The sequence below is a fragment of the Carassius gibelio genome, chromosome B10, assembly GCF_023724105.1.
Source record: "Carassius gibelio isolate Cgi1373 ecotype wild population from Czech Republic chromosome B10, carGib1.2-hapl.c, whole genome shotgun sequence".
NCBI lineage: Eukaryota > Metazoa > Chordata > Actinopteri > Cypriniformes > Cyprinidae > Carassius > Carassius gibelio.
This window is the reverse complement of record NC_068405.1, coordinates 23,472,974-23,497,198: the sequence shown is the minus strand read 5'-3', so window position 1 is coordinate 23,497,198 and position 24,225 is coordinate 23,472,974. Positions and strand designations below refer to the sequence as shown.

The window sequence follows — 24,225 nt, the reverse complement described above, 5'->3', positions numbered from 1 at the left end:
TAATTATCAAGTGCATTTATGAGCTAAACTGATGCTAGACTGCAACGGTTTCTGGATTCAACACTTTTAATAATACTGATGCTGACATTTCATCTCAGAAGAGTTACTCAGAGGCACTTTATGGAAAGCCTTGAAAGGTGAAATATCTGGGCTGGTCACTTAAAGGTTGTAGGTTCAAGCCCTGCACCAGTTGATCCATAAATTGAATTATATTGCTGATTTATTAATGGTTTGTGAATCAAATGGAGTTTGTGTGAATTATGCAGTTAGTGTTAGAGGATTATTGATTTACTTGATTTGTGCTGCTGCTGCTGCTATTGTTATTTTGTCTTGACTGGTTATTTTGTTATTTCGAGAGCTCACCATTTCATTGTTTGTTCATTGTTGAGTATTGTACATCTACATTAAATTGCTTAAAATGTACTTCACAAGCAAACATTGCAGAATTATCTTATCACTAGTTAACTTCTTCAGTTGCTAATTTGTAACTAGATATACATATAGTGGCAGTGTCAAGAATTTATAGTCAAATTATTAAGAATTTATTGACTTTAGACGTTTTGCATTTAGTGGACAAACAGATAGAAAATGATGCATCATCGCTTTGATTAAAAAAAGAAAAGAAATGTATATATATGTGTGTGTGTGTGTGGCTTCTTAGGCTTCTTAGGCGAGCTTCTCCATGGTGGTTCCCAGCAGACCACGACATGTTCTCAGACTCACCAGATGTTAGTGGGTGCACCTGTGTTTTCTTTGAACCCAGACGGAGAGAATGCAGTCTGGGGATTGTTTGAGGGGACAGCAGACTCGTCAGTGCAGCCTGGTGCTTTTGGCAGAGAAAACAAATCATCTTGAGTGAAATATTTAATGGCAACAGTCACAAACCATCAACACAGTACACGACAGAACTCAAAAGATAAACTTTCCCATGCCTCTAGTCATATTCGATCCATTTTCTTCCCAGAAACAAACCCATTCTTGCATTATAAATGTGAGGAAGTGCTGAATGCGTGCATGCATCCTGACTGCAAAAAATATCATGCGAAGGATATGCACCAGCTGAACTATTATCCAACCGAAGATGGCTTTTAACCGTTTTTTCTTCAAGAGTTAGATGTTACGTAACCCAAATGCTACATCGATATGATTTTTAATACAAAAATAAACATTGTCCTTAAAACCAAACATGGAAATGTATTCATTTCAAAACAAATATCATATTATTTCCTCTTTCTTCTTCAAATTGTAATGTTTAATTCAATGTTATATGTAAGTCTTTGTGAAATTTACTAGTAATTTCTGAGTGAAAATAGTTTCTACACCAGATTTTTTTTTCTCCAGTGAAACATGGCGAGTGTTATAGTGCCAAAAATACTTTGATTGGACCGAAAGTTGATTCATTAAGTTTAAAAGCTTGTTTATTTTTCTGTCCTAAGTATGCACTGTATTGTTGGTTGCCATCTATCATTTGCTTTCACCGTGGGAAGCTGGTGTTGGTTGAACAAGGAAATCTTGCTGGTTGAAGAAATAGTTCGCCCAAAAATGAAAATGTGCTGTCAGTGTACTAACCCTCAGATGATCAAGGATGTAGATGAGTTTGTTTCAGCATGGAAATGTTGATATGTAGCATTACATCACTCGCTCACCAATGGATGCTCTGCAGTGAATGGGTGCCGTCAGAATGACAGCTGATAAAAACATCACAATAATCCACAAATAAAATCCACATCACTCCAGTCTAGTCCATCAATTAGTGTCTTGTGAAGTAAAAAATGAAATGCTGGTTATCCATTTTTAATGGATATGAACATTAAATTGGCGCCTTCTAGCCAGTATAGTCCATAATCAATAATAACGCCTCCTTCAGTGAAAAAGTCCGTCCCCTGTTGTCTCTCACATCAAAATCAACCCACATATTTGTTTAAAACTGTCTGTTTTGGCTTGTAAACAGTGTTTGATCTGTGCAGATTTCCTTCCTGATTCAGACAAGATGACCATATCCATGAGAAAAAGTGTTATTATGGATAGAGGACTCATATTTTAGCTAGAAGCAATAGTTTAAATCTTAATAATGGAATTATTTCTTTTAAAAACGCACGGCATTTGGCTTTTCAAGACATTAACTGATGTACTGATGTAGTGTGGATTATTCTGATGTTTTTATCAGCTGTTTGGACTCTCATTCTGACGGCACCCATTCACTACACCGCATCCATTGCTGAGAAAATGATGCAATGCTACATTTTTTCAAACCTGATGAAGAAACAAATTCATTCTAATCTTGTATGGCCTGAGGCTGAGTAAATTTTCAGCAAATATAAATTTTTGCAGGGAGCTGTTTCGTTAAGCTAAAGCACAAAATGCAGCGTACGCTAGTGAGCAGTTGTACTTTCTCGGCAGCATTATGTTCGTGAGATAATTGGAAATGTTTTTAGGCAGAGGAGAAGGCTGTAGACAGCTGTTGGACAGACAGATAGTGTAAAGTCGAGCTGACGCCCCGCGGGCTCTTCTGAGCGGGCATCAACTTCTCCATCGGCCGCCTGATGCCTGCCAGAGGAGAGGCTTGTTTTCATTTTCCCAGGAATGTGACTCCGCCCCCTGACCTGCTCGAGACCGAGGGGTGGGATCACGACCGGCCAGACAGACATGGAAGCAGTGAGACACAGGGATCAGCTTCGTTTGCAATGTCAAACTATTGGTTTAGTCTCACAAAATCATGTCCAGGTCACATTTGACCACAAGTTCAAAATATATATCACCACTCGTCACAATGTTACTATTGGTTTTGAATATTAAATTCAATGCTTAAGAAGATCTGAGATGACCGAAGACTTGAGAAGAGATGATGTCAAGCCCCCAGAAGACCTCAGATGATGCTAACCTTGGAACAACATATAAAACGACCAAATTTTGCTTAAAGGGATAGTTCACCCCAAAATGAAAATTATGTCATTAATTACTCACCCTCATGTCGTTCCAAACCCGTAAGATGTTTGGAACACAAATTAAGATATTTTTGATAACATCTGAGAACTAGGGATGCACCGAAATGAAAATTCTTGGCCGATACCGAAAACCGAAAAAGAGAAAACCAAGGCCGGAAACCGAAACCGAAACACCGAAAGAAATTATGCCAATTATTAGTTTATTGCTATGACCGTGTACTAACTTTACTAAAATTAAGACATTGCAATTGCATAAATTAATATTAAAGTTTCAAAGATAATTACAATAACATAACTTATTTAAAAAAAAAACATAAAAATACATAATTACAAATTATGCAAATATTTATTAAGCACATTGCAACAATGCACAGTATAAAATAAAATTCAAACCAAAAATGTATCCCACTCATGTGTTTATTTAATAATAATGTACAGGCCTAATGGCCTGCAGAAAGGTTTTAAAATGAACAGTTCTCTCATAAAAACAAAGTGCATTTAGGTGAAGTGCATTTGAAATTGTTCTATGTAGGACTAGAAAGTGCATTACTTCTCCAGTATAGGCAAGAGGGTTGTCACTTCTGGGGATGGGGACTTCAGACAGATAACCATCTAGCTGTTGAGCAGTTGAGCTTGTCATCTGCCTGACATTTGAGAAATATTTGAGAGAGTGTATTTAAATAGGGCCAGGGCATAAATAAATATTTTTATCAAATTAAAGCACAAATCTAGCAGAAAATCTAGCATAAATATGGCTACAATCTGATATTATGTTTGTACATATGTTTGTGTGTGTGTGTGTATGTAGGCTATATATATATATATATATATATATATATATATATATATATATATATATATATATATATATATATATATATATATAGTAGCCTAAGAACAAAATAGCCAACGTATTATTATTATTTGAGGCACTTTCTTGCAGAATTCCACTGAACATATCAGACAACGATGGTGCATGCCACTCATCTGGTGCAGAGACCAGTCTTTTTTTCTGCGCTCTGATCTGTCTCCTGCGCTTGGCGCTTCTCCGTCTCCACGCGGGTTCTCCGCATCCAGCGCGGACTGGATCATTTCTCGTGCGCGCTGCCTTATTTCCGCATCCAAGTAATGGTCTTTATAACGCGGATCAAGCACATTGGCGATGAAGTGCAGAGGATCCGAAAAGATCTCAGTGAGACGTGTGCTAACAGACTCTATATGTTGCGTCATCACAACATTTCGGCCGTGTTGTTTCGGTGATAAAAGTCTATCGGCCGAAAAACGAAAAAGCCATTTTCGGCCGAAAATTTTCGGTGGCCGAAATTTCGGTGCATCCCTACTGAGAACGCTCTGACCCTTCCATAGACAACAACACAGCTGAGATGTTTCCCAGGGTCGAGAAACATAGATGTCGGTAAAACAGTCCATCTGTGGTACAACCCGTAATTTTACGAAGCTACTGGAATACTTTTGGTGCATAAAGAAATAAATGATAACAGAATTTATTCAAGAATTCTTCTCCCTGAATTACCGTCTTCTGCCAGTTTGGAGAGTACCCCAGAACATAATCAATGTAAACCAGCGTTGTTTACATTCAGCGTGCACACGCTTTCTACAGAACGTAACAACGCCCATCCTCCACCACCTCTTTCAATTGATTTTGGTTTTAAAAAGGACTCATGCTATTTCATGCATACTGAGTTTTTTACACTGTTAAAGAGTTGGATTCCCATGCTAAACATGGACAAAGTTTCAAAAATTAAGTTGTACGTTTGAAGGAGTATTTCTGTTCCAAAAATACCTCTTCCGGTTTGTCACAAGTTTCGGAAAGTTTTTTTCGAGTATTTCGACATTCACTGATCAGAGCGAGAGCGTCGCGAAATGTCACAAAAGGAGTGTGTTTTTGGTTGCCAGGGCAAGACAACCCTGCACAGATTACCAAAAGAGAAACAGCATTAAGGGACCAGTGGATGGAGTTTATTTTTACAGAGCATCAACGGAGTTGTGCAAGTGTTTGTGTTTGTTCCCCTGCATTTCGAAGATGCTTGTTTTACAAACAAGGCCCAGTTTGACGTCGGATTTGCTCATCGTTTATTTCTTAAGGATAATGCAATCCCAACGAAAAAGGGTCACGATCGTGTGTTGGAACCGCAGGCAGTGAGTAAAACTGCTTCAAATATCTCTGTGTTGTTAACTTAGCTATCGGTGTGTAAGCACATCAAGTAAACAACATGCGATGTTGTCATCAAACTGCACTTTCCACATGTACAGCTTAAAAAAAAAAAAAAAAAAGACGACATAAAGTTGAACTTAGTCATTTTCCAAAACCGCTAAGCAAATATATACAGTTTCAGTACATACCACATAGAGACGTCGTTGCTGATGCTGCTCTTGTTAAATTTCAGCCTCTGGATCTGATTCTGGATCATAAATATACGCTGAATCTGACTGTTAGCCATGGTTTGTTTTGGTTGGTTTTGTCTTCTAGCTTCCAAACGCTCTCAACGCAAAAGCTTACTCGCGCTCGTGATTCTTTAGCTCCGCCCACACGTCATGCCTCCAGGCGCTCGTGTTTTTCCGGGAAAAATCGGTACGGACTATCTTTCTCTTATGAATATAATAAAACTAAAGACTTTTTGGAGTTATGAAGGATACAGTACTACTCTATAGGTACTCAAGATTAACAGGATATTGAGTGAAAACGAGCATTTCACCCCCCCTTTAAATGTTTGTATTTACGTTATTTGCCAAGACAAACAATTTTTAATGTTCATTTAAGTATTTCATGTTTGTTACTCACGTAATGTTTACATTTTATTTCTAACTTTTAAGTGAATTCATATTCTTAATTTGCATAAAAAAGATTTTATTTCAGATTTTTAATATTAACGTAAAAATGTTTCACTTGTTTTTGTTTTAGTTATTAACTTCGACAGCGCTGGATCTTGCTCGGTTTATTGCGAGTCACCCTGTTAGTTCTGAGGGTCAGAGGAATATTTCTGTTGTGTTTGTGGGAGTGTGTCTGTGTATTGTCACGACGCGTGTCGGCTCTAGTCCGGTTTAAAGGTCTTGTTTGCATGCTGATGTTAGCATCTGCTGTTGTTAGTTTGAGTTAAGCATCGCCTCAGCTGTTTGAAGTGAGTCCTGATCAGACAGGAAGAACACAGCAAGAGAGGAAAACAACCTTTATATATTTTACCCAAATCAATTTTCACACCACGCTTTGATAATCCGGTGTCCTCTGGCCGACCCTGTGCTGTTACTAATAACAAACACACACTGTTAGTGTTAAAGCATCGTGCTCAGTGTCTATTGTGCTTGTGTTTGTGATGTGCATAAACCGAGGTCAGGTTTTAGTTTATTTATTATTAGGGCCAGAACATCATTGTTAATTATTGCATTATTGCTCTCTCTTGATATAGATTATTTTAATGAGTCTATAATACCTGGAGAGTGCTTTTTCATATTTGCATATAGCTAGTTTGTGTAAAAATTATGTTAAGTATTTTTAAAAAGAAATTAATATATATATTCAGAAATGATTAAGTAGATGTGACAGCAAAGACATTTATGATGTAAAAAACTTTCTATGTCAAATAAATGCTGACTTAAGGTTCATCAACAACAAAAAAATCCTGAACAAAACATGGTATATTGTATTTTCCACAAAAATATGAAACCGCACAACTGTTTTCAACATTGATAAAAATAATAAATGTTTCTTGAGCAGCAAATCGGTATATTAGAATAATTTCTGAAGGATCATGTGACACTGAAGACTGGAGGAATGATGCTGGAAATACAGCTGCGCATCACAGGAATAAATTACATTTTACAGTATATTCAAATAGAAAAGTTATTTTAAATTGTTATAATATCTCACATTTCATTAGAATTTTTTTTAAATGAATGCAACATTGTTGATAATTAGATACTGCTTTCAAAAACATAAAAACTAAAAAATATAAATGCATAAAAAAGAATGCATAAATTCAAATAAAAATATATAAAAAATAATTATACCATAAATATAAAATGTAAATAAATAAACAAATAAATAATATTTTAATTCTTACAAACTTTAGTGTAAATGATCATGGAATTTTTTTAATAACTACATTTACATTCATATTTGTTTTTGTTACAATTATGCAGCTTGTCTTTCTCAACACTTTAATTTCAAAATGAAAATGTCATATTTTCATAAAACATTGAAAGTGCATCCAAAAGTAATTTTTTTCTAAGATCTTTATTAGACAGAGCTGGTTTGGGTGGTGACCACCATGAGCTCAGATTTGGTGCCGTCATGACGTTCTCTGGACTCAGTGATAATCAATCAAATCACTAATGGGATTAGTCCATGCACAGAGATCAGTGAGACGTTCGTGACTACATTCAGCATGTGTGTGGTCAGTTTACGGCTGTTATTTTTGGACTGGAGTTGTACATGTGCTCCATATGTTCAGTTGTGCTCGTGCAGATCTACATTGTGAGGTCTTCTTCGCTCTGTTGTCTCAGCTGAAGATGAAGATGACCACTGTCTGTCTGTTCAGAAGCACCTCCACCAAGCCTCTCATTATCTGTCCATGCATACAGCGGCCAGCATAAACACGGCTAACGCTGTTATCTGTGTCTGGCCCTGGACGGGGTGCATGGAGACCTCGCCAGACAGGACACGATCAACCACACCACAGAACTGAATGTGCAAAATCACAAGCAGAGAGCTAAAAGAAGCATTAACTGAAGCATGAACTTTTCAGACTTTTTGACTTTGAGTTTTTAATTGAGAGTTTGGCTCATTAACCTGTGACTCATTAACCGTCCCATGGAGAAATTATTATTTAATCCTAATTAGATGTGTGACATGAAAAAGACTATTGAACTATATAAATATGAATGTGTGTACGTTTTATGTGGTTGACGTTAATTGATTTATAAAATGTGATGAATGGAAATAATATGATATAATTTAATGTAATTTATTTTGTGTGATGAAAGCACTTCCAAAGCCATTTCTTCTTTTAAATTTAAATTCCCACCCCAAAACAACAATCCAAACTATGAATATAATAAATTAATAAATAAGTAAAATAATGTTAAAAATAATTAATAATGATATAAAAATATACAAGTACTGACATAATAATATTAAAATGTAAAGTAGGGGAAAAAAAGTATTTGACAATTTTTCTTTCTTTCTCTCTTTTATTATTATTATTAATAATAATAATAATAATAATAATAATATTTACAATTTCTGGTGATGTTAAGGTTTTATTAAGGTTATTTTTTTAAATCTATTTTACACTGAAGTTGGAAATAAAACATTATTTGGGTGTGTTTTACATGATAATACTGCCGAAAAATATTTAATTTTAATATTAAAAGTCCAGTCACTTCCTAATATGTGCCGTGCAAACTGAGTTCTTCACAAAAAGCAGTTGACTCACAATTGATTCAGATTTGTCATTATTATGTAGCTAAGCTAACACACAATACTGGGTTGACTATTGAGTATTGTATCATAACTTTCCAGTGCTGCTGTAAGAAATATATTTGTAATCATCAACACTGTTTGCATTTTGGATTCATGTAGCTTGTTGCAGTGCATTCTGGGATTGAAACTGTCTGGGTAGCACAGATTACTGCCTTAGATTTTGGCCAAAAGAAGGTATTTTAGTAGGAGACATAATGTGTTAGCTGCTTCTTACATAGGTGTCTAAATGATGCCTTTAAATCATCAGCTTTCCTGAACTTCTCTTTTCTTCCTTTAGTCTCTCAGAAGAGCTAAATACACTATCGCTCTTTTCTATTTCTCTCCGTTGTTCAGAGGTTTTGTGTCTTGATGTTGTAAACCGTTTCAAAATTCAGCTTCTCTCGTGTTTCTGTGCTTCTTTTCGTTTCCCTTCAACTGATGCTGTTTCTTCTTGCCCGTTTTCTCTTCTCTGCTTCTCTCATGCTGTCGTTCGAGCACTCCTGCTCTTCCTTTTGGCCTCTCTGGAAGTAATTATCCCGCTGTGCTATCCCAGAATTCCTACAGAAGGGAAGAGGGGTGTGGCCTGTGTGTGAGATTACAGGCTGGAGTGGCTTTCTTCGCCTGCCGTTTAACTTTCTCTCTCTCTTTCTCCGTCCCCTCCCTGTTTTTCCCTGTCGCTCTTGGGAATTCTCCAGATGTGAAGCTCTTAGGTGGCTAGTTGTAAATTTCCTGCATTCTCTGAAGTCAGCGGGAGCCACTGGTGTGTGTCTCCCCGAGGAATCCAGCTCACAGCCAAAACAATGAGCACGGCCTGATGTCGGCGTCGTGGCTTTGGAATATATGATTTTCTTTTGAAAGACATCGCTTTAGCAATTTGGACCCATTTTTTTTCAGTTTCTATCTTGCAGTTCTTTGAATTAGACATTTGTTTTGCTGCGCTCACTTAACTCTTGAGTCTTTGATGCACATACAGTATACGCAATCTTCAACATATTCTACCATCAATATAATTTGATATCAAATGAATAAATATATTCAGATTGAGCTAAAAATTTAAATCATGCCTTAATTTAAGTTTAAACACTCTTAATTGCTTATACAGCTACAGTTCATTATGTTTTAATGCTTGATTAAAACATGCAATTTTTGTTGAAAACCGGGAACATGGTACAGATTTACAATTCATCTTATCTTCTCATCACATCAAATATCATGCATAATAAATTAATTATGTTTGCGTAAGCGATAGATTTATACTATGAAATTATAATCAGCATCATGTTTATTAACAATTTAATCACTATTAGCATTAATATTATGTGCATTAATGTTTAAAAAAGTTTTCTGACGGAAAGCCTAATGCTTAACTTTTCATGAAGGATGCATTAAATTAATCAGAATTGACAGTAAAGAAATGTATAATGTTATAATGAGCGACAAATCAGCATATCGGAATGATTTCTGAAAGATTATTTGACACTGAAGAATGCTGAAAATTCAGCTGCGCATCACAGGAATAAATGACATTTCTACAATATTTTCACATCAGAAATGTGTTTTTTAAATTTGCAATGGTTTCAAATGTTACTGTTTTTAGATTAAATAAATGCAGCCTTGGTGAGCAGAAGAGACTGTTCTGTTAAAAATGAAGAAACAAGACTTCAGTACTGAACCCAAACTGTTGATCGGCAGTGTAATTGAATCACTTCTGCTTGGGCATTTATGTATTTATGCATCAAATACAGTATTATTTCCTCTCAAGGTTTCATCCTTATATATGTAAACATCTCAGAACAAAGCACTGACAACCGAATCGAAATCGTTCATCAACATCATCTTTTTCTTGCCTGTTTAGTTTATATGTTCGATCATACATAAGCTGATTTGTATTCATCTAGTAGTTTGTGTCATTCAGTTTCATGGCCTGTTCTTACAGCCGTTCAGAAGAGCTGGGCTGTACTATTGAGCTTTCTCAAGGGTTTCCATCATGCTTCTTAAAGGAGATTAAGAAGGTTTCCTCTGTGATGGCTTTGTGCTTGCTCCTGCCAATATAATCCTAAAACCCTGCAAAGCTGTGTTGCTGTGTGTAAAACACAACACATGCAGGCATAGAGGTGAGCTGAATTCAACTCTAGTCAGCATTGTGTCTGTTTAAATGGGACATGTTGGGTTTTCTTCCCACTTAAAATGTGAGTCAAGAATAAGATGCACCAACAAATTCTTCACACTTTCTCTGACTTCATGCAAATGTCTGCTCCTGTGATTGGCTCAATGCTGTTCATGGGCGTGTCCGGACGCTGAATACTGAATAGGTGTTGATATGTAAATGTGGGTGTCATATGTTAATGAGTGTGATGTCATCCAATCGGTTTTTCACAGGCTTTTCTCTGTGTTCTCTTAACATGTATAACATGTATGTCTGATATTATTTACTAGCTTTACATCATGTCAGCACGATTAACAGATGACCTGCGTAATGTTCAGTCATTGCTGGTTAACTTACAAATAAACTGGTTTGGTTTTTTTGACCAGATTGAAATTGTTTGCACTGGTGAGAACTTTGCTGTGTTAGTTTTTTTTTTTGTCAGGGAAATAGGCTACAAATATCTTTTTATTCTTTTGTGTGCGTATTGTAAAATAAGGGTATGATTAATTTGAACAATAACTGTACATATTATTTGCCATTATTTACATCAGTATTTGTTATTGAAACTACGAGGTCTTGATTCTCAGACTGTTCAAATGTTTAGGGTCTGTTCTATTATGATTATTATTAATGTATAAATTAAAAAGAGATTATTGCATGCATTTAATAATTGAGGATGCATTCAAGTGCTCAAAAGTGATGAAGACATATTGTTACAATTTTTTTTATTTCTAATAAATGCAGTTTTTTTTTACTTTCTCTTCATCAAAATAATTTTTGGAGTTTAGTTTCATTATTTTGAGAGTTTTTCTTCAAGGTACACTATCGTTCAAAAAAATATATTTTTTTTTTAAATGCTCACCATAGTTTTTTTATTATTCAAAACAACAATTAAAACTGTAATTTAATTAGATTAATAAAAAAATATATTTTAATGTACTACAGCTGTTTTTTTCTATGTGACTATATAATAAAATTTAATTTATTTCTGTGATGCGCAGCTGTATTTTTCAGCATCATTCCTCCAGTCTTCAGTGTCACATGATCTTCAGAAATCATTCTGTTATGCTGATTTGATGCTCAAGTAACATTTCTGATTATTATCCATGTTGAACACAGTTTCATATTTTTTGTGGAAACCGTGCAACAATATTTTCAGGATTCTTTATTTGAAATTGAAATCTTTTATAACATTATAAATGTAATTTATTGAATGCATTCTTGCTGATTAAAGAGCTTGATTTGAATGCCTACGAAGCACTAATGCATCTCTCTGATGTGTCTCTTCGTGTGTAGTTTGGTTTGTTTGGGCCGCGAGCGCTGGGCAGAGCTGTGCACGCAGCCACCGCCGACGGCCCGGGCCTCAGCAAGGCCGAATTCATGGAGAAGGTGCGGCAAAGCAACGAGGCCTGCCAGCTGGGAGACTTCCAGACGGCCGTGAAGCTTTACGGCGAAGCCCTGCGCGCCGACCCACAGAACTGCATCCTGTACAGCAACCGCTCGGCCGCCCACCTCAAACTGGGCCAGTACCAGACCGCCCTGGACGACGCAGTCAAGGCCCGCCTCCTTAACCCTAAATGGCCGAAGGTGAGTGTGTGGGCGGGGCTTCGTGTTTTTATTCCAGATGAAGACGTCCTTCGTTCTTCATGTTCTCTGTACTGTTTTTCTTCAGCTCAGAGATGCACAGATCATCGCTGGTTTCCGTTTGTTTGTTTGATCTTTTAGCATTCACTGCAGGTACAGCGAGCCGAGAGCTTGAGATTTTGCCAAATCGCCTCTTTGCTTAACATTTCTCAGCTGTGCACTCGCAGCAGAACATCACGGCAAAGTCAGCGTCTGAAAAACGATCGCAGTAGTGGCCTTGCAAGCTCGTCTGCTCTTGGCAACGGGAAAAGGGCACACTGTGATAGACTTGCTAACAAACAACACTGCCATTTATTCCTATATGCTCTCTTACAGCTACTAAATATTAAACTAGATTAATTATACAGAGAGAATTTGATCAGGTGGATTCAGATTCTGACATAGTTCCCACAAAATGTGTTTAACTGGATGATATTTGGCCATATTGAGATTATTAGCATTGGGAGCCTTTCTGTTTTTATTATTCTTTTTTTGTGCATATTATTAGGCAAAGTAAGTGTTTGATTCATTATAGCAGTTAATGTATGATTTCGATTTGAAATGAATTCTGTTCTTTTGAACTTTCTATTCAAGAATCCTGGTATAAATGGTATCATAGTTTCCAGCATGATAACAAATATTAACAAATAATAACAAATATTTCTTGAGCAGCAAATCAGAATATTAGAATTATTTGTGAATGATCATGTGACTCTGAGGACTAAAAGAATTCAGCTTTGGACACAGAAATAAATTATGTTTTAGAATATTATTCAAATAGAAACCACTTATTTTAAATTGTTAAAATATTTCAGAATATTACTAATTTTACTGTATTTTTTATCAAATAAATGCAGCCTTTGCGATCAGAAGAGACGTATTCCCCCCCAAACTTTTGAACAATACTGTATTAAGTCCTTATGTCTCATATAGGATTTTTCTAGCCCAATGGTTAGTTCTGTGCTGCTAAAAGAAGTGTTGCAGGTTCAATCTTAACTAGCTGTGAACAAAATAACAGTAGAGTTGTTATTATCCTGCTCATATCTGGTGACTTCAGTGTTCGTAAATATGTACTGCACCTCATATTAGTGTATTGCAAGTCAATTCATTTTATTAAAAATGCACTTTTAACAATACAGATTGTGTCGAAGCAGCTTGACGGTATCAAATAGCGTGTCAGTGCAAAAGCACAACAGTGAACACCCAACACAAGTTGTTTCGGATAGTAATGTCAGCCAGCATATTTATATTCTAACAGTTTAGGTTGTTTGTCGAAATCGAGTTTTTGTTCTACTTTGAACCGGGCGACCCACACACATGTGTGCAATCTTCACAGCTCTACTCGTAAGTATTTTGTTATCACGCAAACATGTTGGCTTTAATAAGAGCTGAGGTTATTAAAATGGTCTTTTTCTCATCCGTAAACCGCCTCAACGCTCTGAGAGAAGAGCGTTTTGCGCAGACGTGAGTGGTACTTGGGTTTGGTCTCGCTCTGACCACACAGTCCTCTCCTCCCCGGCCCAAAGCACATGTGGCAAAACCCAAAGCCAGCGAGGAACGTTAACCTCTGCGTGCATAGCTGCCCGTCTTTTGGTTTGCTGCATAAAGGCGGGACTTTCTCCTTTGGCACAAGAGAAAAGGGCAGAAACATGGGTTCCATTTTACTCAACCAAAATGTGTGAAATTGTTGTCTTTATGAGCAGCGGGCTCCTCTGAGGCCCGACGGGGAGTTTTCCAAATAACCAGCACCACAAGTGCAGTGCTCGGGATCTAGCCGAGGAAGATTCGTGGGAGCCAGCAGACAGCGATCACCGTATCAGAGAGACTGTGCTTCCTGTTGGAGCAGAATAGGAGGAAGTAGTGGGTGTGGGGCCGAACTGCTGTGTTGTTGTGGAAATCCTGGACGGGTTCAACGGCAAACTTGTGCTGCGAGGACAATAACTGCAATAACAGCAACATTCCACCGACTTTACAGGCCTGAAAAACACTGCAGATTTGCCCCGTTACGCACATGTGGAGCGTTTCTGCCAAAACTCTCATAAAAAACACAATTAAACAAACAAATGTGAAGTTGCGACATTGCCCAGAAGAAAACTTTAGCATCTCTTTCATATTTCGGAGACTTAATGGAGTCTAAACTTCTTCTCAGATGTTTCTTCAGCAAATTGAATTATTCAGTTCAATGGAAATAAAAAGTAAAAATGGATTGAAATTATGCAATTGTTCATTAAGAGTAAAAATATAGCTATACATCAAAGCGATGTTCAATCTGTCCTAGTATTTGATTTGTAGTTCTCTGATTGGTTAGGAAAAAGGCTTTTTTTTTTTTTTTAAAGAAATTAATTCTTTTTTGGAACCAGGATGCAATAAATTGATCAAAAGTCATAGTAAAGACATTTATCATGTTACAAATAAACACAGTTTTTTTGCAATGTTCTATTCATCAAAAGTTCCTGAAAAATTCCTTGTCTCCATAAAATTATTAAAAAGCAACTGTTTTCAACATGGACAATAAGAAATGTTTCATTAGCAGCAGATTTCTGAAGGATCATGTGACACTGAAGACTGGAGTAATGATGCTAAAAAAATCAGCTTTACATCACAGGAATAAATTACATTTTAAAATGTATTCAATTAGAAATTAGTTATTTTGATTTGCAATAATATTTTACAATATTACGGTTATACTGTATTTTCGATCAAATAAATGCAGGCTTGGTGAACATAAAATACTTATTTTAAAAGATCCTATCAACCCAAAACTTTTATTGATGCAATTTAATAGTCAGTTTTATCATATTCCATGGAAAAACCCAATGTCTGATTATTTATAAACAGCAGTACACCTCTTCTTAACAAGAGGCATGATTTGAGCTATCACTGATTTAGATTGAATAATAAACCACAGTTGACTTCACACTGGATCTAATGAATGAGATTCAGGCATTTCTAAGTGTTTGTTTTTGTAATCTGGACTTGTTTACAGCTCTAGATCTCTCACTTACTGTATATGTCAGGAAAAAGACACGGTAGACATTAATATGGTGTTTCTGTTGGGGAACTTGTTCAATGAGCCAGTACTTCACATCTGACAGACAGAATGATAAACTGGTTGGAAGTCCTTGTGTTGATTGAAGGCTGTTGATGTTTTTGCTCTTCGTCACACACTCAGACGCTTCTCAAGCCTTTATGAGAGGCCACGGCGAGTGATGAATGTGAAGAGAAGGCAAATGAACGCAGACGAGCGTCGCTTCATCAGCATTCTCCTGCGAGAGCTCGAGGACGCTGAAAGACTGCATGGTTTGAAGTGTTTGTGCTCGTGGAGATGCAGATTCAGTATGTTTTCAGTTTACCTCTCATGATAAGAGGACTCGGTGTCAGAGCTGGGGGCTGTGACTAAAAAACACATTCAATACTGATTTTTTTCTTTCAGCCGTGTGATTGTTTTTGCAGCTTAGAATAGCTTTTTATTCTTGTATTATGCAAATTGTTGTATTAAATATATACATGTATTATAAAAAGGAATTAGAATTATTTATATTTGGTAAAAAAATTTATAGATTCCAAAATGCCATAAATAACACCATCAAATTCAGTCACGTCATATAATTATTAGTGAATATCAACTGAACATAGAAAGAAAAGATAATTTAATAATGAATAGTAAAATGAATATTATATTTATTTGTTTGTGTGTATACAGTGTATGTGTATATATATATATATATATATATATATATATATATATATATATATATATATATATATATATATATATATATATATTAGGGGTGTAAGGGTTCACAAAATTCACGGTTCGGTTCGATACGATACACTGATGTCACGGTTCGGTTCGGTTCGGTACGTTTTAGATACAGCAAAATGTAAAAACATCTCAACTTTTCAGAATGCCGCAAGCGCACCGCGGGTCATGTGACAAGAACTAACCAATCAGCTTCATCCTTTCCTGTAACAACGTTGAAAGCTCAGCCAAGATGAAGGAACAGCTGATCATAGCTGTATATGGATTGCAATTTTGAAATAAATTTAGTAGCAGAGCTACTGCAAGCGATTTTTAGAGCTGCAAATCCATTTATCATTCGCTGAAATTTCCGCGTCTCATGGAGAGAGCACGTCATTGTTGCTTAGCAAAGACAGACGCCTCATGAGCGCTTCTGCCCGAGCGCTTTGGAAAGGAGGAGAAAGCGGCGCGACTAGCGTTTTCAGGCACGATATGTGAACGGCCCCTAAGGCGCTCGCTCACTCAGCACGCGCTGAAGGCTCGTTGCAAAATGGCCAATGCGTTTAACAGACCAGAAATAGAAGATCCTCCAATAATCAACAGGTCTGGTGTTTGGGTGCACTTTGGACTCCCTGTAAGCTATAATAGTGATGGCAAGAGAGTGGTGGATAAAAAAACAACGGTATGTCGCATCTGCAACATGACAATAGGGTACACCAGCGGGAATACAAAAAAAAAAACACCAGCGGGAATACTTGAAACATGTCAACTCATTTACGCCGACATCACCTTATTGTGTCAGTATCTGGGAAAAGACGAAAAAAAGGAGAAACATACACGCAACAAACTATCCCCGCAGCATTTAGACACCGGTACACCATTATAATCCAAAGTGCACCCAAACACCAGACATGTTATTTATTGGAGGATCTTCTATTTCTGGTTTGTTAAACGCATTGGCCATTTTGCAACGAGCCTTCATCGCGTGCTGCGTGAGCGAGCGCCTGCTGAGTAGCCTAACATAAACATATGAATATAAGTTGGTGTTTTTTTCTTCTTCGGGGTGTCAGGGGCGTTGCCTGTTACGTCGTTTGGGTTATTGGGCTACCTTGTTGAACGCATATCATTATATTTCTCTCTTTTTTTTTTTTTTTCAAAATATAATTAATTAGTCCAATGAACCTTTCGGTACATAATGCGTACCGCGTACCGAACCGAAAGCCTCGTACCGAACGGTTCAATACGAATACACGTATCGTTACAGCCCCTAATATATATACACACACACACTTATATATGTTTTTATATACACACACATATATATGTCAAAATCATTAATATTTTATGCTAAAATCTAAAATTTTTAATAGCAAAAAAAAACTATATATATATATATATATATATATATATATATATATATATATATATATATATATATATATATATATATATATATATAGAATCAATTGTATGTGTTTGTAATTGTTTTTGCTATTTTATGCTTTTATTCATTAATAGTATTCAGTGAATTCAGTCATTGGACCAGCTTTTATGGTCTCTTTTCAGTGTTTGAAGAGTAAAATATGATTTGTTTTTCACACCTATTCATTAAATGGATTGTAAAGAAAAAAAAGGAAGAGAAATTTATAAATTATGCATCAGTATAACTGTGTATATAGAAATAAATAACAATATATCCCAGGAATCATTGAACCCGGTCATTGAAACAAACAGTTTTTAAAGAAATTTGGTGAGATCTTAAGGAAACATAATGGCCAAATAAAAAATTATTTTGTTTCTGCAACGAATGAATGCTGCATATTTGGTAAATATTCAACGCCCTGCTCAGCCATAGTATCAGTACCTGAGTGCTGTGTGTACTGCAGTGCAGTGGAGTGAAGATGCATGGAGGTGACGTGCAGGGAAGGGTCATAGCAGTCGTCACGGCGGGGTCGCCAGCTGAGCTCGGCTTTAATTAAGACTCAATAACAGCGGCTGCTCTGAGAAGGCTATTTACTTCTGTCAGCGCTGACCACCCCTCCTCCTCTTCCCAGCTGAGCATAGATGTCCATGTTGGCACAACAGCATGTTTTGCCCCTTTAGAGGGCCCATGGGAAGGAGAAAACTGTGGGAGCAGCGCTGTGCATCCAAACACGTGCAACTGCGACACAAAAACACGCTGAAAGATCTTGCAGTCGCTCGCTATTGTTTTTGCAGGGTTTTAGTCTTTATCCTTTTAAATGCACTTTTTATCTCTTTGTCATTTAGATCGGGCATTTCGGGTTGAAAGCGTTTTTCTGAGAGGAAGTCCTAGACTTTTTTTTCTCGCATTCCCTGCATGTAATCCCTTTTCTTGAAAAAGTCCCAGGCACTGTTTCATTCTGTGCGGTTGCTAGGCAGTGGTTTTCGAACTTGCAAGCACTCAGGTACACGAGGACTGGAGAGTCTCACACCTGGATGTTTCTCTGGGGGGCTGTTGCGACTTCAAAGGGACGATAATTCATGCAGATTTCCCCCGTCCATCTTTATTTCTTAAATCTGATTGCGTCCGTTCTGTTCACAGGCATCGCGCTGATCAAAGACAGAATTCATGGACCATGTTGTTTAAACATAGACTAAGGGATTATGCATGAACTGGTGTATGAATGCAAATTCAAAGCATGCAATGACTTACAATTTTCAGATCAGTGCACTGCGGGATGACTGATGCTGCTCACCTATTTTGAAGCACAAATGGATGTCATATTGTAAAGATGCTTTGATAAAGGCCTTGGTGATCCACCCATCCATCCATCCATTGTCTTTTATTGTTCTATTTAATGCTCTAACTATCATTTAGTCGCTCTATGACTATCTTTTGTTGCTCTGTCTTTCGCAGTTGCTCTATCACTCCATCTATCATTTTATCTCTCCATCTGTCGCTCTATTTAATGCTATATTGTTTTGACGCTCTGTCGCTCTATTTAATGCTATATCGTTTGTCGCTCTGTCTATCGCTCTATTTAATGCTATATTGTTTTGACGCTCTGTCTGTCGCTCTATTTAATGCTATATCGTTTTGACGCTCTGTCTGTCGCTCTATCTAATGCTATATCATTTTGACGCTCTATCGCTCTATTTAATGCTATATCGTTTTGACGCTCTGTCTGTCCCTCTATCTAATGCTATATTGTTTTGACGCTATATCGCTCTATTTAATGCTATATCGTTTTGACACTCTATCGCTCTATTTAATGCTATATTGTTTTGACGCTCTGTCTGTCGCTCTATTTAATGCTATATCGTTTGTCGCTCTATCTGTCGCTCTATTTAATGCTATATCGTTTTGTCGCTTTATCTGTCGCTCTATTTAACGCTATTTTGTTTTGTTGCTCTATCTGTCGCTCTATCACTCCATCTATAATTTTTTCATTCTATCGCTCAATTATTTTGTCGCTCTCTCTATTGCTCTATCTATCGCTCTATCTGTTGCTCTATCGTTTTGTCACTTTATATGTTGCTTTGTCACTTTTTTTTGTCTTTGTTTTTTGTCATTTTGTCGCTCTATCTTTTTGACATGACTCTGGCATTGCTCTCTCTATTGTTTTGTCCCTGTATCTGAATTTCATAAAAGCAACTATGGCCGCAAGTTCCATCATTACCAGTAGAGTTGAATGAAGTTTGAAATCATAGTTAGCTAATCATGCTTTTGTAAAACACACCCATTTTAAATCGCTCTATCCATCCCTCTATCTATTATCATCTATCTATCATTCTGTCTATCTATTGCTCTGTTGCTCTAGCAATCAATTTCTCTGTCACGCTATCTATCTATTACTCTATCAATCATTTTGTGGCTATAGCTTTGTCAATCTATCATTCTGTCTGTCACTCAAGTCTGTTGCTCTGTAAATCTATAATTCTGTTCCTGATCTGTCACTCTATCTATCATTTTGTCATTCTGTTGCTCTATTGTTCTATTGCCCTATCTATCGCTCTATCTGTTTTTCTTTTTTCTCTCTATCTGTTGCTCTGTCTATCATTCTATATATCACTCTATCTATAGCTCTACCTCTGTGTCTATCTGTCAGTCTATCTATCATTCTGTCTGTTACTCCATCTGTTGTTCCGGCTAACTATCTTTCTGTTGCTTTATCTAATAATCTGTCTATCTATTGCTTTATCATATCAGTCTTTCATTCTATATTTCGCTCAATTGTTCTATTGTTCAGTCATTCTGTCTCTCTATCATTCTGTCCATCCATTGTTATGTCATTCTAACTTTTTGTCTGTTGATCTGTCTATCTACCTCTACTTGTCTTAGTGTTCAGAAAACTTCAGAATCATGGTGAAATTCCAGTAATGCACAGCTTTTTATAAATGCATTTTAGTCTACTGGTTTCTGCAGCAGTGTTTCAATCAACGATCATTATGTCGTAAAACATGAGAAGTTGTCTGGTCTTTTATATGAAGGAAATTCCATTTAGATCACAGAATTGACATAGACAGAGAGGACCTGTCTTGTGTTTTAAAATCAAAGCGCCTTATGCAATCGAAACGTCCCTCCTGAAAGTCTTGATTCATTGTTGTGAGTCTGGGAAGATCTTTAGGCTGTCTCTTCTCCTCTCTAGATGCCAAAGAAACAGCCCACAGGGCCGTCTTCCCATGTTGCACTGCGCTCGAGCTTCTCTTGACGTCCTTGGCACCCTGTTCTTATAAAGCAATATTCAGACCACACCGTAATCTTCTCCTCAGAGAAGCTCGCTGAAAAGGGGGCTCAGCGTTAATGACACACAAGCATGACATACTGCATTAAAACACACTGCCTCAAATCTCCAGAGATCTAGTTATGATTTACAGCGGTACATTCAAATTCAGGTCATGCTGAATAGGGATGTGAAAAATCATTCTAGTCGCTTAGTTGACTAGTTAAACTTAGAATTAGGCTGATATAAATACATTAATAATTATAAAATTGTTGTTATTACTGATACTACTAAGAATATTAAATAATTTTTTTTTTTGTAAAATTCACTGAAAAAGGAATATTAAAGAAAAATAGTAAAACAATAGTAATATTTACAGTACAACTGTAGAAAAGTGAAAAACTTATATTTATTATTATTATTATTATTTTAAAATACTTCTTTTTCAGTCAAATTGTGCAGTACAAATAAGCACAGAAAACCTGGAAAATTGCATCTTAAATCTCAATCACAATCTTTATCAGAAAAATCATGAATTTTAAATATTTTTTATAACAATAATATTTTAATAATAATAATAACAACACTATTATATCTTATTATTACTGTACTACTAAAAAAGATACTATTATAATATTCCACGGTAAAAATGAATAATTAAAATAATAATAATATATAATTTTTCTACACTCTCTTTTTCAATTGTACTGTAAAAATAATTGTTATTATCACATTTTCAGTGTTTTCATCTTAAATGCAGTGTTTATTTGTATTTATTTACATATTTATCTATCATGCAGCCCTTTGGTTAACCATTAGATATTGAACATCTAAATCATTTTTATTGCACTAAACTATGGGATGGGTTGAGACCTGCGGATTATATGTAATTACAGTAAGGTTGCTCACAGCAGGTGATTTTCTCAAAGTCTCTAGTTTTTCTGAGTTTGTTACTGCAGTGCTTTGATGGCAGCAGTGGCGCTGCTTTAAAGGGAATTAATTTGAAGGGTTTTCAGAGACTATCAGCATGTAAAAAGCTCTTCTAAGAAGTTTTAAAAGAAAAAGCACCACCATTAAAATTAAGGTAAAATCTAGATAAAATAGACTTGACCCATCCTGCTTCATTTTTGAGCTGTTTGTTGTTCACTGAAGCTGTTTGAAACTACATATTGTTTTCAGGTTCACGGCGTCAGGAACAGTCACTTACAATATCAATTCAAGCTCTGAAAATATCATCATAAGCTTTGGATTTCAGTTCTTCTCCGCGTTTCATTCTGCTCCCTTTTTTCCCATTGCATTTCTCTTGTTCAGTTTACATATTCACAAAGAGGCCCTGAAGTGCTGCGCTGGATGAATAAACTAAAACAGTTCAGGCTTTTGAATTGACTATGTTTGTGCGAGTTCTCGGCCCCTTTCATGTTAATAGGGCCCTCAAGGCCGAAAGTGTCCCATAAGCCACTGCTTTGCAGACTTTGTGTCCTCTCGTGCAGTTTAACATGCAGTGCTGGCGCTTGACATCATGAATGAGTGAAGCGGCTCTCAGATTCTTTCTAAGAGAGGAATTACTCCATCACAGCTGCTTAAAAGCGTCTTTGAGACGAAGCCAAGCATCTAGAAGGTGTTTCATTGTTTTTAGAAGGATGTGAACACGTCTGGTTTGCTCATATGAATGTCACTCGTGGCTAGCTGTGTCGTGTAGAGAATGCATTCATGCCGCTTTGGTGGCTGTGTCTTGTTATGTGTATTATTGATGTGTAATGGGAGATTATGCAGTGATGTTCAGTTCATGTTGTACTCTTACAGTTGTAAGAATTAAACTAGTCTACTAGGGTGAATCTCAAAAAACCTGTGAAAATGTTTTTTTTCTTCTTTCTCGCACTCACATTCAACATGTTGAAGATTAAAATCTTAAAGATAATTTTTTTTAACTGTATATATTATTAAATTATGTCTGTTTTAGGGTCAAGTGTATTAACGTAATGGTAATTAACCACATTTTTTATTTCAGTATTTGTATTTGTATCAGGGTTATTATAGTTAAAAATCATTTTTAAACAATAAAATTATAAAATAAAATATAAATATTTACTCAAACTTATTTTGTAGTTAGTTGCCAATTATTATAATTTTTTTTTTCAGCATTTTCATTTTTTTAAATTAAACTGAAACTGGAAAAAACTAATAAAAATGACAAAAACAAAAAATGACAATAATAAAATTAAATGGAAAAATTGAAGTATAAAAATAATATTAACTATTATAATTGTATATAAATAATACTATAACTAAATGTATCTTTACTGATTTAATATATGGTAAAATCAATAACATTATGGTTATTCTTGTACTGTACAGCAGTAAAAATATTACAATAAATCTAATGAGAGTCACTATTGAGACTAATACAAATATATAGATTCGACATGTTTGTTTTTGTTAAAAGTGAGTTCATCCCATAGGCGTAATGTGTTTATACTGTACAAACTGTATATTCTGTGGCCCTACACCAACCCTACACCTAACCCTCACAGGAAACTTTTTTTTTGTGTGCATTTTTGTGCATTTTTACTTTCTCAAAAAACTCACTCTGTATGGTTTATAAGCGTTTTGAAAAATTGGGGCATGGGTTATGTCCTCATAAGTCACCCTCTCCTTGTATTACCTGTGTCATACCCATGTCATTATACAGAGTTGTGTCCTGATATGTCACAAAAACGCCCACACAAAAAGATCTGCACTTCCGGAAGTGAACAGCAGAGGGAAGCATGGGCGCATCCTTAAGGAAAACACGCTGTTCTTATTACAGTCTAGAGAAAAGTTTTTGGAGATCTCAGTAGATGTGACTGCAGTGGATGAGATCATATCAGACGTTCTGGCAGTGAAGTATCAGAGCTGTAGTTATGGCTCTCTTCTCAAACCCCACCCGTATCCACAACTTTCCACAAACAGGTTACACGCGTGTTATATGGCTCCTATAAAGGTCATTGTAATAACTCCACTTATGGTAAGCGTAATTAGCTAGTGTTTAGAGTTTATCCCGTACTCAACCACTAATACCTTTTACTGCCATCGTGAAAGTGAAACGTTAAAGCGTTTGCTAATTAAAAACATAAAGCCGCTGTGCCCCGCTCCAGTGATTTGACCGTAATCTCTGTGTTTTGAAATATTCTTCTGCTTAACTGCCCTGAAATAGTCAATGCCTTTCAATTATCAGAGAACAAAGAAACACGGGGTTCAAAGTTCTCTGCTAAAGCCGGATTCAGGATTGTCTCGTTACTGTAAAGCATCGTTACACGTATCTGAGATCTTAGAGCGGGTCACATGCAGATGAGAGCCGAGGGCCGCATCACATGACCATATGTCTTACTGCTTTATCCAAATTAGTTCGACGTCTCCTCCTGATCCTTCAAAAGATCCTGCTCCTTTTTCCTTTAGAAATGTTCACACACACACACACACACACACACACACACACACACACACACACACACACACACACACACACACACACACACACACACTGGATTTTCAGAAACATTCTTGGTGTTCCTTTATTTATTTATTTTTTTATATCTAATTATTTCTAAATATTTAAAACAAAACATGTT

General features: G+C 36.3%; 1 protein-coding gene across 2 annotated transcripts in view; it reads left to right on the top strand.

Moving 5' to 3' along the window:
* Positions 1–24,225, top strand: part of LOC127966211 (tetratricopeptide repeat protein 28) — a 264,693-nt gene that overhangs the window by 660 nt on the left and 239,808 nt on the right. For both annotated transcript variants that reach the window (XM_052567045.1, XM_052567044.1), the window contains exon 2: positions 11,864–12,154. In XM_052567045.1, the coding sequence (XP_052423005.1) occupies positions 11,864–12,154 (291 nt within the window). The remainder of the gene's footprint in view (positions 1–11,863; positions 12,155–24,225) is intronic.